The sequence below is a fragment of the Artemia franciscana genome, chromosome 19, assembly GCF_032884065.1.
Source record: "Artemia franciscana chromosome 19, ASM3288406v1, whole genome shotgun sequence".
Classification (NCBI taxonomy): domain Eukaryota; kingdom Metazoa; phylum Arthropoda; class Branchiopoda; order Anostraca; family Artemiidae; genus Artemia; species Artemia franciscana.
Genome location: NC_088881.1, coordinates 19,757,221 through 19,777,426, shown reverse-complemented (window position 1 = coordinate 19,777,426; position 20,206 = coordinate 19,757,221). Strand labels below are relative to the sequence as shown.

The window sequence follows — 20,206 nt, the reverse complement described above, 5'->3', positions numbered from 1 at the left end:
TAAATCACTATCAATAAATATATGAAACTCAAAACGAACAGAAATTACAATAAATAGCCAAATCAAACTCAAAACAAGCAAAAATTAACATGAGTAGGGCTGATGGCCCCCATGCCTTCCCAAGACCAGAACACAATTTGCGTTTTACTGAAAACAAAATACTTTTTAAGTGTTTTCGATTTTCTTACTTTCATAAATAAAAAAATATCAAAACTATTAAAGACTAAACATCAGTGTATGCCAATTAAACTGACAATCCACGGTCATTTGTTTTTTTTTTTTGTTTTTTTTTCAGTAAAGCGAAAATTGTTCACCTATGTAAAAGATCAATAATCAATAATATTTTTTGGTTGTTAGGGTCCGCTCGGAATTGGTTGCAAGGGCTTTGCATAGGTAAACAACCAACTATTGCATAGCAACCATAACACCCCCCAAAAGTATTACGCAACAACCAAATGTACATAATAGATCAATAATTAATAACACCTGCGGGTTGCTAGGGCCCGAAACTGGTTGCTAGGGCGCGCAGTGATCGGATCTGGAATGTCCTGAGGGTAAAACACTTTGAAAAAAGAAATCTTGAAGAAAAAACATCTCCTAGTACTAAGTAACAACCAGGTGTACATAATAAATTAATAATCAATTATGGTATTAACAGGAAGACATATTATGGTATTAAGTAGATAGAAGACTAGCGACAGTAGCAAGCACGAAAGCTGACAGAAAGGCGGCGAAGCGATTTTTTTGTATATTTTTATATACAAAATCAAGGGTGAATGTTTCTTATTGCATTAAAGCCCGCGAGGCTCTAAGTGATTGTAGGCCAAATATCCTAAGAGGGGACTGTTACAAAGTATAGATAAAAGCATAAAAATCCAGTTTACCATAAAACCATAAGTTTGGTTGATGCTATCCCCAATAACTCTCAACTTGGGAGAGACAACATCTTCACTTAAACAACATAAAAGATAAATAGCGTCATCTTGGTATCCCTCAGGTTCGTGTTCCAAATCTTCCAGGAGAGTGAATAATTTATTAGCTATATCAACTTCTCCAGCTTGTCTAAGCTGAAAAATCTTTTGCAAAAGCATTGCAACTCCAGTCGGTGATTTCAAGTCTAAAACAGAAAAAAAGTTTTATAGCGAAAAAAAATCTTTATAAGTAAGTATTAGGCAGAGTACCTATTTAAGGAACATTTTTAAAATTTTATTAAAACCAATAACTGATCAAAATCTTTAGCAGTTACTCCTGTTCCGGTTCTCCTGTCTGTGATCCAGGTCGACATACCTGGACAAATGTATGAATAAGTTCTTGGTATGCATTGGACTCTTATTCCATATTCATTATCTATTTACATACTAAATCAGGATAGGCAACCTTTTTTGGATGCGGGTTAAATCAGCCACGATTCAAATATTAAAGAGAAATATATTCCTTTTTTAACAATATTTAAGTGAATATATGTTAAAAACTGCTATGCTACGTCGCTAGACAATAAATCCTTTTTGAAACACTCGTCAATATTTTTTATATAACTGTAACCCAATACTTTTCTATTCTAACTGACAATTGTGTTTCTTTCATTCTCCCAATTATTTGCTTTCATTTTGCAGTCATTAAATATGTGTCCAGAACAATCTAAAGATTTTTTTTTTCATAAACTTGCCGTGCGTAAATGATTTTCCGTTGATACCGATGATAAGCCCTCCAGCAGAACTGGTAGATGCAGCGCGATAGTATCTAGTAACGAATTAATTTTATTTTCTAACATTTAGCATACGTCCAACAACGTATTAAGAAAATTTTTGCTCAATAATTGAAGTCCTGCCGTTAATTAAGTTATTATAACGAAAAGATAAATCATCAATGCAACAGCACAAACACATTAAAAAAAAAAAAAAAAAAAAAAAAAAAAAAAAAAAAAAAAGAGATAGAAGGAGAAAGGGAAGAGATAGAAGGAGAAAGGGAAAACTGTTTTCCTAAATTAGTGATTAATATAGACCAGCAATTGAATGATGCCTTAACCCTACTCATCCATACAACCACATAGACCATAAACCACAAATATTATATAAACCACAAATTGACTTAGAACAAATTTGAAAAATCTATGCCTTTCTGTCTGCAAATCGCAGGATAATTTGTTTTTCTTTTTTTGTCGGACCAAGGTAATTCTTTTTAAATAAGAATGATTATTTCCTTTAGATAACAGCGTGATAACATTATTTAGCAGCTAAACTGTGTAATTATCCTTGTGGTACTGAACATCATCTATAACTAAGAAACCCCAACGAGAAACGCAACTGACGATGTTAAAAATTTATTTGAGTAATATCGCTGTCTTTTGCCTATTATCTTTATCAAAACTTTGTCCTCAGACCAAATGTTGTTCTTAGTATCCATGTCTATTCATTTTTATTTTCTAAATATTCTTTCTATGTTATTTTTTGTTTTATTTGTTTTTAAATATTATGCTTTTATCAAAACTGAAATAGGACCCTTGTAATTTGTGAATGGGCAACTCGGTGATCCAAGTGTCATAGGTTGACGATTCTTGTACTAAATAGTACCGAACTATTTATGTGTTATTTCCTGTTATAACTTTAAGGATGATAAAAGCTCAGATTTATGACTGGCCAGCTATAAGAGAGTAGACTAGCTGAACTAGTATTTCCACAATATCCAGTTCTGACAACAAGCTGGAGTGGTGTGAATGTGTTTGAGATCAACGGATTTCAAAATTATCATTAGTATAGCCTTCTCAGGGTGGCAAATATGGTCCACACCTCTCATTAGCGTAACATCCCAGTCTTGTTATTTTTAACCAGTGTGCTAACGCAATGTGAATACTTTAGAAACTGTACCTAACGTCCCAAACTGGAACCACCGGTCCAACAGAATTCCGACTTTTTCTGGTAATAAAAATAATTTTCTCTCCAAGTTCTTCATAGTTTTCGTTAGAGTTTACGATTGGAATAGAATGAAAATTTGACTTTCCATATTTATATTAATTTTAACTATAAGTTTTCTTTGGCCATTTCTCTGTAATCAAGGCCCAAAAACAAACATATAATTTTACATGAAAGATGAGGAAAAATGCTTGTTCTTACTTGTCTCTTCAGTTATTTTACAGTTTTCAACGGATGTCACGTCTCAGATAGAATGAAAGCATAATTCTTCAAAGTTTTACAAATTTTGAGTAAAGGATCCCCCTTCCCCTCTTCCCAATGGACAAAAACAAAATGCAGAGTCCAGGAAAAATTCAATTGTTGCCCCAATATATAAATAGAGGTGTCAAATGTGATCTAAATGTTTTCATTTGCATGAGCCCTTGGTCTCATGATTTTTGACAACTGTGCTTTGAAAATTTTAGAAAATGTCACAAACATCACAAGATTAGAACCAACGGTTTCTTACTTTTATTTAAGTTCAAGTAAGGTGTCAAGATTTAGATAGAATGAAAGCTTAGTTTTTCAAAGAAGTTTATTCAAAAAACTTTTTCCACAAAATAAACTTATCAAAGAAAAGCAAAGAGCTCAGTTTAAAAAAAAAAAGAAAAAAAAAACAACCAAAAATGAACAGAAATTATAATAAATTACCGATTCAAAAGTCAAAACAAGCAAACATTAACATGAGTAGGACTGACAAACCCCATGCCTGCTCAAGACTGGAATATAATTTTCACTTTACTGAAAACAAACTACATTTAAATGTTTTCACTTTTTTTTAATAAATAAAAAATTATCAAAACTTTGAAGAATAAATATCAGTATATTTATATTAAACTGACAATCCAGTCATTTGTTTTTTCAGTAAAGTGCAAATTATGTTCTGGTCTTGAGAAGTCATGGGGGTTGTCAGTCCAACTCATGTTTATTTTTGCTCGTTTTAAGTTTGACTCCGTTATTTCTTTGGTTTTGGGTTTCATTTATTTATTGATAGTGATTTGTGGTAGTTTTAGGCTAGGAAGATTATTGGAATTTATTTCTGCTCAGTATTGGCTTAATGGAGCTCTTTACTTTTCTTTGAAGAACTTGTTTTGCGGGAAAAGTTGTTTAAATTAATTTCTGTTTGTTTTCTACTGACATAGTCTTTTTCATTGGAAAAAATCGTATTTTATATCTATTAATTTTTTTTATAGGAATCCATAGTTTGGCTCCCTATTTATATGTTGGAGAACTTTTTCAATAATTTTTAATCTGGAGAAAAACCTTAATTGTTTAATTCAATTTTACACCTCCTCAAGTTGACCTGAAAAATAACATTTAATATCATTCCCATAACATTTTATCTATGCTCTCTGACAACCTGGGTACACTTACACTCTTTTGATTAGGTCAAAGTGTGAGAGCAGGTGTAGTAATAGTAGTAGCCCCAAAAGTTTCAACTTAATGCCCTCAATTGTTCAAGAGATATTCCTGAGGTGTCTTATGGGCAACCATAAACACAGTGCCTTTTGATTTAGTTTTAAAGTAAAATTTAGTTTTGAAGCATAATGGGTCAATTGCATAATTGAGGTGGCTTGACATACCCAATATCCCTAAAAGCATACATGCTGGACCGTCCTACTATGTTGAACAAATTAGCTGTCTCAAAATTTTAACTGGATGTATTTGGAAAATGAATAGGCTTGGGAGAAGGGCCGCTTGGCCTCCAATCTCTTTATTCTTAAAAGGGGCAATAGACATTTTAATTTTTAATTGAATTAGCTCCTTTCGAAATTCAATGATGTTTCTAGCTATTATAGAGCGGCGACCTTAATACCCTTAGCATCATGAGCTACAGAAACTATGTGCATCCTGGTTGTCAAAAGAGTGTATCTTTAATATTTCAAGAGTGGCTAAGGATATTACATTGGAACTTCCAGGGAAAATTAAGGAGATGTTTAACTAAATCAAAAGAATTATGGACATCCAGATTGTAAAAGGGGTGAACCTGCAATATCTCAGGGACCACTAAATCTATTAAGTTGAAACTTTCTGAGAATGTTGAGAAGGATGTTGAAGTAAATCAAAACACATTATGTGCATTGTGATTGTCAAAAGGGCGTATCTCCAATGTTTCAGGAATGGCTAGGTGTATTATGTTAAAACTTTTAGGGAATGTTAAAGGAAAAGTTGAACAAAATCAAAAGAAACAATGTGGATCCAGATTATCAAAAAGCCATATATACAACTAGCTGTAGGGGTGGCGCTTCGCGCCACCCAAACACCTAGTTGGTGGGGGCGCTTCGTGCCAAAACCCCCAAGCCCCCCTCGCACGCGTAAGTCGTTACGCGCCATATTAGTTACGCGCCATTGTAGTTGTGTCCCTGTGTCCCACCTGTGAATATAGATAGATATATATATATTTTTAACTACGTAAAACTTGCAAATATACAACATTCTTGGCTGTCCCATTGTCTGTGCATATAAATAGATTGTCAGGTTTACCGACTCTTGAACATGCAACATATAATTGTCCATGGGAAAAACAATCTGTATTCAGATCTATACCTCATTATTCTAATGATTGCCCTTGAGCTTTGTTGATGGTGATTGCTAATCGAACATTCCCTGTGTCCCCGTCGTCATTTATATATCCCCCTGTGCCCCCGGCGTCCCCTTTGTTGTTGTTTCCCTGTGTCCCGGTCGTCATTTGTGTCCCGGTGTCCCAGTCTGTAATTTCTCTTTGAGTGTCGCGGTCGTCATTTATATTCCCTGTGTCCCGGTCGTCATTTGTGTTCCGGTCTGTAATTTCTCTGTGAGTGTCCTGGTCGTCATTTATATTCCCTGTGTCCCGGTCGTCATTTGTGTCCCGGTGCTTTGTTAATGGTGATTGCTAATCGAACATTCCTTGTGTCCCGGTCGCTTTCTCTTTGAGTGTCCCGGTCGTCATTTATATTCCCTACTAGCTGTTGGTGGGGGCGCTTCGCCCCCCCCAAGCCCCCCCCCCACGCGCGTAAATCGTTACGCGCCATATTAGTTACGCGCCATTGTAGTTGTGTCCCTATGTCCCGGTCGTCATTTATATTCCCTACTAGCCTAGTTGGTGGGGGCGCTTCGCCCCCCCCCCACGCGCGTAAGTCGTTACGCGCCATATTAGTTACGCGCCATTGTAGTTGTGTCCCTATGTCCCACCTGTGAATATAGATATATATATATATATATATATATATATATATATATATATATATATATATATATATATATATATATATATATATATATATATATTTTTAACTACGTAAAACTTGCGAATATACAACATTCTTTGCTGTCCCATTGTCTGTGCATATAAATAGATTGTCAGGTTTACCGACTCTTGAACATGCAACATATAATGGTCCATGGGAAAACAATCCGTATTCAGATCTATACCTTATGATTCTAATGATTGCCCTTGAGCTTTGTTGATGGTGATTGCTAATCGACGATTCCCTGTGTCGCCGTCGTCATTTATATATCCCCCTGTGCCCCCCGGCGTCCCCGTTGTAGTTGTGTCCCTGTGTCCCGGTCGTCATTTATATTCCCTGTGTCCCGGTCGTCATTTGTGTTCCGGTGTCCCAGTCTGTGATTTCTCTTTGAGGGTCCCGGGCGTCATTTATATTCCTTGTGTCCCGGTTTCCCGGTCGTCATTTGTGTCCCGGTGTCCCGGTCTGTATATACATTCGTTTTTGAATTGGTCTTTTTTTTAGGTTTTAGTTTTTTACCTTTTTTTAGTTTTTTTTTAGTTATACCTCATGATTCTAATGATTGCCCTTGAGCTTTTCGTCAGTCGAAAACATGACGTCCGTCGACACACAAACATGACGTCACTCGACAGACACACACACACACAGACAACTTATTTTTATATATATAGTTGTCTCGGTGTCCCGGTCGTCATTTGTGTCCCGATGTCCCGGTCTGTAATTTCGTCAGTCGACAAATATGACGTCAGTCGACACACAAACACGACGTCACTCGACAGACACACAGACAACTTATTTTTTTATATATATATATAGATTATTTTTATATATATAGATGTCTCGGTGTCCCGGTCGTCATTTGTGTCCCGATTTCCCGGTCTGTAATTTCGTCAGTCGACAAACATGACGTCAGTCGACACACAAACATGACGTCACTCGACACACACGCACACAGACAACTTATTTTTATATATATAGATATCTCAGAAATGCCTAAGGTTATTGAGTTGAAACCTTCAAGGAACGTTGAGCTGAATCAAAAGGCACTATGGGAATCAAGACTGTGAAAGGCCATTTCCACAATAGCCCAGGAATAGCCAAAGGTATGGACAGATGTTAGACTAAATTAGAAGATACAAACTGCATCCAGTTTTTGAAAAGGGCTTATCTGCAATATCTCAGGAACAGCAGTAAGTTGAAACTTTCAAAGAATACTGAGGGGAGCATTCAACTAAATCAAAAGAAACTATATAGTTACAGGTTGTCAATATGCGATATATACGATATCTTAGGACCAGCTAAGGGTATTAAGCTGAAACTTCCAAGGAATGTTGAGGAGGATAATACATTAAATCAAAATACACTATGTGCATCCAGGTTGTCAAAATGGTGCGTCTGTAATATATCAGGACTGGCTAAGGGTCTTAAGATGAATCTTCTCAGGAACAACTAAGCCTATGCAGCTGGAAGTTTCTGGTAACACTTGGGGTATGTTGAACCTAATCAAAAGATACTATGTTCATCCAGGTTGTCAAAAATGTGTATCTGCAAAACCTCAGGAATGGTAAGAGTATCAAGCCAAAATTTTAAGGGAATATTCAGGGGGATGTTGAACTAAATCAAAAGACACTATCTGCATCCAAGTCGTCAAAAGGGTGTACACGAAATATCTCAAGATCAGCTAAGGCATTCTGCTGAAAGTTTCAGAGAATGTTGAGGGGGAAGTTGAATTCAATCAAAAGACATTATGTGAATATAGATCGTCAAAATAACATCTTTTCTACATCATACAAAGCTAAACTCATGCCAAAGTCATCAATGAATGAGTTTAAATAATCAGAAATAAAGAGAGCTGAGTGATGCTTCCGACATACATGTATTCTCTTATTCCATTTTCATTCATACATCATTTTAGACATTTCCCAGGAGTATTCTTTGAAGAATATTACCTAGAAATTACTTTTCAAGCAATAAACTAAGTTCAAGAACTGTTCTAAGCCTTGCTTGCAAATTGAAAAGAAAAATTATACAATAATTATGTTGAATAGGCATAGAAATTAAACGGATAGGCTATACTGAAACCAAACTTAAAACAGACGAAAAATACTACGAACACGAGTTTGGCTAATGCCCTTCCCCTCAATAGACCCTAAAGGATATTGCATCATTTTCTGAAAACCAAATATATTTTTTAATTTTTTTGTGTAATTATAACAATGAAAAATATAAAAACTAAGTTAAATTAAATCTTGAATTGCTGAAATTTTCAGGATTTAATATCTTTCCAGATTAAACATTCTTTTTTACAACAATTTGATAGTTCATTTTTCTTTTGATAGCAATTTCCGATTGTCTTAGGCTTGACTTGTCATAGGACATCATTCCGACCCCAGGTAAGTTTTAATATAGCTCTTTAAATTTTTTGAAAAACTCCTTTTTGAACATTAATCAGTAAAAATTACCAATTTGGCTATCCAGAGACTACCGTGTGTAAAGTGAGGAAGATCTAATAGAAACACTCTGGCCAAACTGTACTGCACCTTTTATGACCATTCTGTCCTCTGCTTTAGGTTTTTTTGACAATTCTTCAGATTGATAGTTTAGGCAGAATTAAAACAGATTATTTGATATTTATTAAATCCCTTCTCTTTCTTCTGATGTGAAAAAACTGGCCTTTGGCGAGTAATTTTGTTCTATTAGATATCATTGTTGAGTTGGAAATACAGCATGAGAAACACGTGGGCATGGCTAGTTACATTTGTCCCATTGCTATCATCTTATCTATTTCTTTTATTGATTGTCATTTTTTCTCATGTGTTTTTTCCAAATACTCCACCTTTATACTTTTTTTATGAATAGGTTATGAATAAATAAAGTCATGCCTCCATTACAATTAACTTAGAATTCCAACAAAATACACATGTTAGCTAGATATGATCAATTTATATTCCAGATCTAATCAGATGAGGTCAATTGAGAATCTTTTAAGCCAGGTCCATGAAAACAAACAATGCAGAAAGCTATGTGTGTTCCTTGATTTTTAACCTCAATTCATGGATCTTCTGGAGCTAAAGCCTTTTGATATTTGCTGGTGTGCTTCAGGGTAAGAATGTTTTAAATGCATTTAGGTTTGACTACATCAAATTTTCTTCGCAAAATTTCTAAATTTAGATGGCCAAGAAATAAAATTTCTAGGGGTAGATGGCCAATAAGCTATTGTACATTTTTGAAACCAACTTTATTTTTAAGAAATATCCTTATGGTAGGATAAAATTAAGAGCCAACTAAGTTATTTCTGACAAAACTATTTTTAAACATTGCAAAAGGTTAGACTTGCTACTGAAAAGCTCATTTGACAAACAGTTTCATTAGAATGCTTATTTATAATATACTGCTTTATACTATACTAATGCGCCAGGATTTTTACAAGTTAATAAGCATGTGAGTAAAATTCAAATGCAAAAGTAATACCTTTTTCTCTTGCTTTTGACCCAAAAACAGCAGAATGTGTTTTTTTTATCAATATTTGCTGTTCCTTTGTTTCAGCTACCAAACTCCTTACAAGACATGGAATTAATTTATGATATGGCAGGTCAAAATTGGTGTTCATCACTAAAACAGAAAAAGAAATTTAAAAAAGGATAAGATTTATTTTTTAGAATTATTTAAAAAAATTATATATACATATAACTTTTTTGGATATATATATAGACCTATATATATATATATATATATATATATATATATATATATATATATATATATATATATATATATATATATATATATATATATATATATATATATATATATATATATATATACTGCTTGTTATAAATATATACTATATTTATAAACGAGCAATAATTGTAATTAGTATCTTGGGATGATCTATGATGGATAGGTCAAAAGTCTGAGAAAATTTGTTAAGAGCCTTAATTTTGGTTTTTGCAAATGATGTCATGTACTATGAATGAATGAAACTAAAATAACCCAATAAACACACAATGGTGTCAAAATGGAGCATACAAGGGAAAAAAAGAAGGAAACAAATAACAACTTCAGTAGGAAAGACTTTATAAAAAGGCACTATCTAAACTATTTGAAGTATCCAAATTCTGTTCAAAGCATAACCTACACTCTGCAATAACAATAAACGAATCGACAACTATATAAACAGAAACCATATGCTAGTTTTTGGCCCACAGAGGTACACAAAGTACAAACTTAGCATAACAAAAAAAAAAAAACTGACCAACAATCTCTTTTATCTGATGTACTAAAAACATTCCATAAAGGTGACACAGCTAACAAATGGGGCACAAAAAACGCGTTATAAATTTTAGAAAGCACTCTTTTTTATAGCATAAGGAACAAGCAGGCAGCCTTGCAAAGCTTTGCACCTACAAATTCTAATAAAAGTGCTTGAGCATGTTCTAAATTGCTTCCAATGGATAATCCAAGGTAATTTATGCTTGGCAATACCTTAACAGGATGACCCCATCAAGAAAAATGATATTGGGGATGGGCTGATTGAACAACATACCAATTGACACAACTTCACTTTTTTCAGCATAAAACTCAAGCCCTATTTTCCTGTATTCAGAACATAAAATCTCAAAATTTTCCTCAATACCAGAAAGGGTCTGACTGGAGATCAGGATGGTGTCAGCATAATTTAAAAATGACAAATCAAGCCATCAAAGAATAAACAATGTCTGATCTTTCATCTGGGCCTCTAACACACTGTTATTAGAAAATGGAGCCAATGATGCTCCACCCCGCCTAATACCTTTCCAAACGCGAATTACAGCTTTTGAAGCAACAAAATCTTTTTCAGGAGGCACTTCAACAAAACATGAAGTTTACTATACATATGTTTGTACACATGTAGGATTGAGCTATCAAGCCCATGGTGGCTGGCACTAAGCAGTAACTGAGGATGTACTCAAAAGTCAAGCACCCATGATACATTGTGACCAGCCATAATAACAATATCCTCATTTTGTTCAATATCTAACATAGCATTTGCAATAACTTGGTGGATATGTTCATGGCTGTAGTTTTTTTAAAGTCAAACTGATTGTCTGGCATAGAACAAATTCGGGTACTCTCATCAATAACTAGGAGCTCTAATAATTTACATAATACAGGTGAAACAGTTATAAATGGTACAAACTACACTTATTTTTGTCTCCCTTTCTTAGGCACAGGGGGTCACAATACCAGCACAAAAAACATGAGGGACAACCCCACCATTGAATACTATCTGGAACAGTATTCCTAGATGGTGTAAGAGATTTGAATATCCATGTACTAGATGCATGCCACAAAACTGATAATTCCATGTGAATATTTTTTTTTTAAGTTTCACAATATATTGACTAATTTTTCTTAGGTTTGTCATGTATCCTGGGCAAGATATATAGTCACCAAAGGCCATATACAGCACTGAGTAAAATTCATCTTGTAAAGTAGTATCAGGGGGTGAGAACTCACTTGTGTAATATTTGATCCATTCATGTTCAGAGGGTGAGGTATAGTCATTGGACTTACATTTGGTATTTATTTAGCAAATTAACCGCCATATCTCATTAGGGTTTCTTAACATCCTGTCACTACGTTTATCTATAACATCTGTCTACATGTTATCTAATAATTATGTTTATCTATAACTATGTTAGTACATCATATAAGCATTTCTTATATGATGTCATGCAGAGCATAAACAAGATTGTTGAGTTTCCAACACATCAGTTATTTGTATAATGATATGTCTGTTGGAAGGCCCAAAAACGATAATTTGCACCATCACTTGCAACAACATCAGTACAGGTAGCTAAAGCAAAGACCATTTGCAAAATTATGTGAATTAATCAAAAACCAAAACTGTCTCAAATGTCAAAACAAAGAGCAAAGGCACTGGCGGTTAGAGGATATGCAAAAACAATAATTAGAGCACATAAAAATGAGAATGAAGAGCAAAGACAAACACAAATAGGAAACATGCAACACAGAGCAAGTGAGTGAGCCAAAAATGAAAATGAAGACCAGACACATGTGGTTAGAAGAAAAGCAGCAGTGTGTCAAAAACTAAAACAAAGACCAAAGACCCACAAATAGAAAACATACAACATTGATCATGTGAGTAAGACAAATCTGAAAATGAAGAGCAAATACACACATGACTAGAAGAACAGCAGTGATGTGTAAAAAATGAAAATAAAGAGTAAAGAGACATGCAGTTAGAAGACACACAACACAGAGCATGTGAGCAAGCCAAAAATGAAAATGACGAGCAAAGGCACACACAGTTAGAAGACATTTGACACCAAACATGTTAGCAAGTCAATGAAAATCAATCTGGACAGCAACACTCAAAATGTGCCAAAATTGAAAATGATAGCAATGATGATTGGGTTTGGGCTTTTGACATGGATGAGGTCATCAATGCTTAACATGCATTTGTTAAACAAAAACAAAGTTTGCCAATATGTATTTCATAGTGAAGAAAGACAAGCCAAGATAAAACAAACCAAACAAATTGAAAATTAGAGCAATGATGATTGGGCTTTGGACTTTAACATGGATAATGTCATCAATGCCTACCATACCTTTGAAAATGTTCAGTCATGTGTCTTTCACAATGACAAAAGACAAGCCAACACAAAAGAAGAAGTTTTTGTCCAACCACTGGAACAATTAAAAGAAAGAAATGTGGTCATCAATGCCTACCATACCTTCGAAAATCAAAAACCTGGACTTAATCAATTGTTAGAAAAAAAAGAAGTGTTTGTCCCACCACCTGAACAATTGAAGGAAACAAAGGTTTGGCAATATGTCTTGCATAATGACAAAAGACAAGCTGAGGCAAAAGTTAAAAAGGTCCAATAAAAAAAAAAAAATTTACAAAGGTAATACTTCTAATTTAAGGTCCATTTGGACATCAAGAAATCAAGAAAAGGCTCAGACATGTATCCTACAGTTGCATTAAATTCCCTTGCCCAGCACTCAAGGTAAATATACTTCAAATTATATTAAATCACAACTTGGAGTGATATAAGGATTTTCTATCCTTGTGATGCTCCAGTGATGAAAAAATTTGTCTGGTGTAGATTGTGGCTGTTGGAAGTAGACTCTTGTGGAGGACTCTACAGCTTCCCAATTGTAAAGGAACTCCTGGCAGAGTCATTCCTTATCAAGGTGGGACTTGAACGTGTTGGTTGAAGTTGCAGAAACTGTTTCCTCAGACAGTTGATTCCACAGATTGATGACTCTTTGGCTGAAGAAATGACTTCTATGTCTACTTGTGGAATGCTGCATAGGGATCTTCATTGAATTTGCTCTAGTATCAGAATGCAAGGGATGTGCAAAGAGACTGGGGAAAGTATTTTTAGCAAGGATTTTCTTGGTTAAAATCATATCACCCCTTTTCCTTTGGTAAGTCAGTGTTGGCAGCTTCAAACAATGTAGTCTTTCTTTGTATGGAAATTTATTCATGTTGCTAACCATCTTAGTGGCACAACACTGGACATCCTTAAGCAACTTCTCATCTTTTTTGAAAAAAAGGGCTGTCAATGACATTCTAACCTGCAGATGTGGTTGTAAAAGCACCCTATATAACTTCATGAAAACTCTTGGGTATTGACTAGAGATGGTTCTTGTTATGATAGCAAGGGATTTATTTGCAGAAGATGAAACAGACTTAGCATGGCTGCTAAACTTTAATTGGTGATCAACAATAACCCCAAGATCTTTTTCATTGGAAACAGCAGAAAGGAAGTTGTCTTGAAGGAAATACTTATGATGCTTGTTGTGTTTGCCAAAATGGATGACATGGCATTTGTCAACATAAAAAGTAAGGAGCCACTTGTTAGCCCATCTTCCTAGGCTGTCAAGATCTGTTTGAACTGATTGCTGGTCAGAGGGAGTAGCCACTTTTCCAACTAGTTTTGATTTATCAGCATAAAGGGTAATAAGATTTGAAAGAAGGGTGGGTGGATAGTTGACATAGAAGATGAAAAGTGTTGGTCCAAGAATAAAACCCTGGGGTAGACCACTTAATACAGTTGTGGGAGAAGAGAAATGAGGAGTTCCTTGTGAATCAAAAAGTTGTGAATCAAATATAGGTAAATAATAAGGTAGGCCTAACTAATATTTGAATATTATAGGTCAGTATCCTTCAGAAAAGGATAAGTATGATTTATGTGCTTCAAAAATCTTCCTACAGGTCAATGAGGTGCATATTCCAGAGTGATATACTCCTGACTTTCATTTAGGACTAACCTATCCAGGTCAACTTTTTTCCAGGATGGTAAAAAGCCTCTCATCTAGGATTCTACCCAGAAGAAAAATTAAAAAACATAGCAACTGAATTGGAAATGCTCACAATTATGGTTGTTAAAATTCTAGTTGATTGACTTCTTGCTATCTCAGAAAGGGTTTAGGTTAGGAAAATGAAACTTTCAGGGATGAATCAACAGACTAAACTATGTCCTGGGAAGGCATTTTGAAGCAACTATCTCCACTCCCTCTCTCTCTAGAGGGCCCTGACCTTTGATGGCCTTTAAAAATATGTGTGTTATAAAAGTGAAACCTTGCAAAATAGATCTTCTGCTTAATTGAAGTACAACAAAATTGTTTTCAGCTTCATAACTTTGCTAAATTCCATTTTGTAAGGTTTTAAGGATATGCAAATACATTTCCTAAAATTTGGAAAAAAAAACATTGATATTGCTCAAAATTCTACTCAAATAACAGGAATTGTATTTTCAGAACTAAAGGCAGAGAAAAAGCAACTAGTAACTGAAAATTGAGGTAAAATGTTGTTTTTTCAAAATTTCAATAGGTATAGACCTGACATGTAGGCAAATTTAGGGCCCTCTAGAGGGAGAAGGAGTGGAGGTGGGTACTTTAAAATACCTTCCCAGGACATACTTTAGCCTGTAGACCCATACCTGAAAGTTTCATTTTCCTAACCTAAACCCTTTTTGAGATAGCAAGAAGTCAATAAACTAGAATTTACGCCTTATGGTCTTTTCAGAAGGAAAAATAACAACAAAATAGAAGTATTCAAGTGGTCTATAATTAGATTCTATAAGCTAGGCCTGCTGCTAGTTTATTTCCAAAAATCACACATTGCATTCATATTTCTGGCAATGCATACTGCTATTTCCTGCCCCCCACCCACCCACTAATCCTGAAGATATAGCCCTAGGCTAAAACATGCACAAAACTGAAAGAAAACACAAAAAAACAACAACACTTTTGCCTTATTATATGCATCAGATTATGATGTTTCTTTTCATTATTATCTACATTTTAAACCCTTTTAAACAATACACAGCCAAACAATTCCTTTGAAATTAGGCGACTTATGTAAAATAGGATTTAATCAAGCCAAGATTAGAGCTACCAAAACAGCAAAAAATATATTACTAGGATTGTATATGGGGCCATGAAGGGGAGTAGTGTTTTGCAATGTGAAAATGTAATAGAGTTTGAAAAGAGAATAAAATAGTTAATTATAGGACGTGTTTAAAATTTTCAAATTTGAGCATGCATGCACAAGGAAAACGGATATTACCAACAAATAGATGACTTTCCGAAAATGCGCCCCTTTTCATTGAAAATACCGGAATAAGATATTTTTTTTAATTAAATGGTTGCAGGTAAGCAAATTTTGCAGAAAATATGGCCACTCCCCAAGTTGAAGCCATTGATATTGTTCCATGGTGTCAGGCCACGAATATTAAGGGAGCAATTTCTTTTCAAATTATGTCCTACTCGTAAAAATGTTACAAAAATGCATATAAACTAATTTTGATGAGTTTTTTACATCTCGTGTTGACCCCCCCTCTCTCTAAGAACAAATATTCTGTATGCAGCCTTAGAAGGTGGGGAGAGGGAGCTTAGACGGAAAGAGTATTATTGGAATCCAGGGATGGGAAATTTGATGTTTTTAAGTTCCTTTAACAAAATTAAAAAAACTTTCTCGATTACATAATCGCGACAAATTATTTTTAATCTAAGACGGGATGCAGAAAACGATCTTGCATGAAAGACATTCCCCCCTCCCCACATTGAAGCAACACTGAACAAATTTGTACCAGTGTATTTGTTACTTTTCAATAGCGCCCCAATAACAAATACCCTACGTAAACAATGGCCGAATTTTATAACTTAAACACATGAGCCAAAACTGTAGCGTATCATGTTTTCAACTAAATTAATACCGTCTTCAGTGTCAGATTCTAGCATTTGAACCAAGGGAAACGATTTGTCCCTCGTTGGACCTGTTAAGGTGCCAAAATTTCCTTATAGTTATCTTTGAAGATACAACAAGTTCTTTGTTTTTGAAACTTAACGCAACAGAGGTGTTCCAATATTTGGCTAAATAGTTTGCAAATTTATTTTACTTTACTATTTAACTTTGGCATTTTTCTTTTTAAACCCTTACTATAAACTTTCTTTCTATTTTACTAAGACTAAGCTATTGGTAGTCTAAAATTGCACAATTTGTAACTGTGAATTTCATTTTCAAAGATTTTATCTTTATTGTAAAAAAAGTCGAGCCTAGATGAGACTTTTATGTTTTCATTGGAAGGCGTCTGGCCCTAATTGCTGATCTATCTACGATAGGAGGCCTTGAATTTTTGTATGCATTATGTGGTAATTTGTAAGCTTCGTTTAAACTTGATAATTTGGAAGTTTTACGTACCAGAGGAGTTGCAATATTTAGGTGCTTAGTTTTGCTTACTGTTTCTCACGATTTAATACTACCCTACGAAATTTTTTGAATATAAGCAGTATCTTAAGAAAACAGGGTTGACGAAGATTTATTGGATGTCCTTAGAAAAATGCTTAGTAAAAATTACATCTATTTTGTGCATTGCCTATAGAATAACCCATTTGCAAAATTTTTCACATCAGCAATTTTTACGTTAAGGTCTCCCAATGCTTTTGGAGTCTATTCTAAAAGGCTAAAACAAACAACACTTTACTCATTTTAAACATACCAACCTTTCTAGCCTTTCTTTGCTTGATTGAGCGCCATCTCAACCTTTTTTTCGTTACAGCCCTAAAAAGAAGATTGGACCACATTTTATCCAGAGCTTACTATTTGAAATACGGTAAGTCCGTCAGCTACCTAGAACGATCCATTGGCAATTTCTCTGGAAAACATCTATCAAACTTTCATCCGCTTTTTGGAATGCCCAGGCTTCAAAGCCATATTTCACCACTGTCATAACTATAGTTTCTAATATTCTAATTTGGTTTACAGACTTATCTTCCTATCCTTCCAAACTTTTTTTTAACTGTGAAAAAACACCCTTAGCCTTGGCTATTTTACTTTAACATCTTCACTGCTCCCGTCGCCTTTACTAATAATATTACCAAGGTAAGTGACGCTGCTCACCTGATCAATATTTCCGTTACCCAACGTCACCTTTTCATTTTCCCTTACTCCTAGCTTTAGTGACTTAGGCTCCTTAAAATTGTTTTTCAAACCTATTCTAGAACCCTGAACTCACAAAACCTCTAGAAGCTCATTTATTTTGCTCACACTTTCATCAAGGATGCTTAAATCATCAGCATTATCTAAGTCCAGGAGAGTATTTTCTTCCCGTTTGATTCCGTGCTTTCCAGTTGCCTTTCTTATGGTCCTTAAGGCAAATTTCATTTTAATGAAACTTAGAAAGGGGAATAGAACACAACACTGCTTAACTCCTGATTTAATGCAAAACCACCTACTAACCTCATTTCTGAGCTTAACCGCAGCAGTATTATTTCAAATCCAGGAGAGAGAATAAAGAGGACTTTTTTCCCAAGATAGTGAACGAACAAAACCTATTTGAATATTTTGGCCCTATATCTAAGGGCTGTCTTCAGCAAAGAAAAGATATAGATATAGGGCTGAAATATTCAAATAGGTTTGGCTCGTTCACTGTCTTGGGAAACAAAGTCCTCATTATTCTCTCTTTTGTACTTGTGTTATTGAAAGACAGTGTGGTCTTCGTCATGATTAGCAGTGTTATTCTCGTATATAGCACTAATTACTTTAATGTTTTTGTCTGGTATATCATACAAGGATTATGCCTTTGCTAAAGCTCCTCTATCAACAGAATCAAACGACTGGCTCATTATCTATAAGACTGAAGACCAAAGGTGTTGAAAACTTTAGTACTTCTCAATTATTAATCTAAGAGTGAAAAACTGGTCGAAACTTCCTCTACCTTATCTAAAACCACACTGTTCTTCTCTAAAAACTTTGTCTACAGCATCTCTTAGTCTAAAAAGTTAAATATTACTAAGTAATTGGCTACCTACAGAGACCAAACTAATGCCTCGTTAATTACCACACTAACTCTTATCATCTTTCTTATGCAGCGGTTTAATGAAAGTTTTCCTAAAATCGTTAGGTACTTCTCCTTTTTTAAAATCATATTCGTAATTTTCAGTAACTTATTTCTAACCACAGAGCCTCAATATTTAAGAAACTCTTTTACCACACTATCAGCACCTGGAAGCTTATTATTTTTTAATCCTTTTAATTCTGTCGCTCATTCTTCCTCACAAAACAAATCTTCCTTCACATCCAAGGTGTGACAGACTTTTTCCTTTTCCTCTATATCTTTTCCTGCAACTGTACTTCGGTTTAGCACAATCTCAAAATGTTCCGCCCATCTCTCTTAAACTCTTTCCTTATCACTAATTGTGATTAGTGATCATCAGCAGTCTCTTCTGAAATCTTCTGCCAGTCCTTATCCCAACGAAGTTCGTTTTGGTTGAAGCCAACCCAAGGATCCAGGTCATTCTTGAATGTTTGCCAGAGATTGTTTCTTTGGCCACCTCGTCTAAGTTTCCAAGTAAGACGGGGATTTCAGGTGAGAACATCGAGGTATAAGGTTCCAGCTGGCAGTCGTAGTGTGTGTCCCAGGAATTTTAGTCGTCGTTGTTTTATGGTTACCGAAAGGGGGCCTTCTGGGCACAACCCTTTTAAACCTCAGCGTTTAAGACCATAGGCTGACTCGTAGTATGTGCCTCATGAATCAATGGTCGAACACTTCTAGTGAAAGTGTCTCTTCGGCCTTCAGAGGCCAAGTTTCACAGGGGTACAGCAGGATCGATCGAACAGTTGCCTTCTAGACGTTCATCTATGTTTTGATGCTAATTTCATGTCTATTCCGAAGCGACTTCATCATGCTTGTGAAGACATCCCATGCCTTTCCTATTCGAGCTCTAACATCAGCTTCTGCATCTCCGTTTGGAGTTAGGATAGAACCAAGGTAGCAGAACTCTTTAAAAGTCTCAATGGTTTCGCCATCTCGTTGGATATCTGGGTGGTTTGGGCCGTTTACTTTCACGACTTTTGTTTTAGACTTGCTGATCATGAGGACAGCTTTCCTTGATGTACAGGAGACATTGTTAACCATCTTTTGGAACTGAGCCGAAGAGCTACTCATGAGACCCACATCGTCTGCGAAGTCAAGGTCTGTCAGGGCGATCGGGTTTTATTCTCTCTGACCAACGACAAACCCTTTGTGGGTGCAAAGCCAATTCGCCATTATCCAGTGTATTATGTAATTGAACAGGGTTGGTGAGGGGGAGTCGTTTCGCCGTCGAAAGTTTGGACTCTTCTGACTGTGAAGTCATTGGCTGCCCTCAGTATCTCGATCAGTTCTACTGGTACACCGTTTTCCATCATGATCTTCCAAAGCTTGGTCTTGAGAAGGGAGTCAACAGCGGCAACAAAATCGATGAAGCCAATGAAAGCGGACAGTTAAAAGCTCTCGATCTACTGTTCGATAAGGCAGAGGGTAAGAATATGTTCTTGCGAGCCCCCGCCAGGTCTCAAACCTACTTTTTCTGGTCTTGTAAACTTGTCTCGGGCGTCCATGAAACAGTTGATGACAACTATGCAACCATCACGTAAAGACCATGTTGAATTATGGGCCATTTTATTACCAAACACCGTATCATAAATACATTGTTAAACCTAAAACATTGCAAAAGTCTGTAGTCATTAATGTT

At 35.3% G+C, this 20,206-nt stretch overlaps 1 protein-coding gene across 3 annotated transcripts in view; it reads right to left on the bottom strand.

The window, feature by feature from the left end:
• Positions 1-15,740, bottom strand: part of LOC136039386 (uncharacterized) — a 103,332-nt gene extending 87,592 nt beyond the window's left edge. For 2 of the 3 annotated variants that reach the window (XR_010620432.1, XM_065723068.1), the window contains exons 1-3: positions 15,611-15,734; positions 9,644-9,784; positions 885-1,117 (exon numbers count right to left, since the gene is read on the bottom strand). Coding sequence is in view for 2 of the 3 variants with exons in the window: in XM_065723068.1 (XP_065579140.1) it covers positions 885-1,117; positions 9,644-9,784; position 15,611 (375 nt within the window). In the remaining variant the exon portion in view is untranslated. Of the gene's footprint in view, positions 1-884; positions 1,118-9,643; positions 9,785-15,610 lie in introns of all 3 variants that reach the window. The other variant, XM_065723069.1, reaches the window with a different exon arrangement.
• Between the last annotated feature and the right edge of the window lie 4,466 nt (positions 15,741-20,206).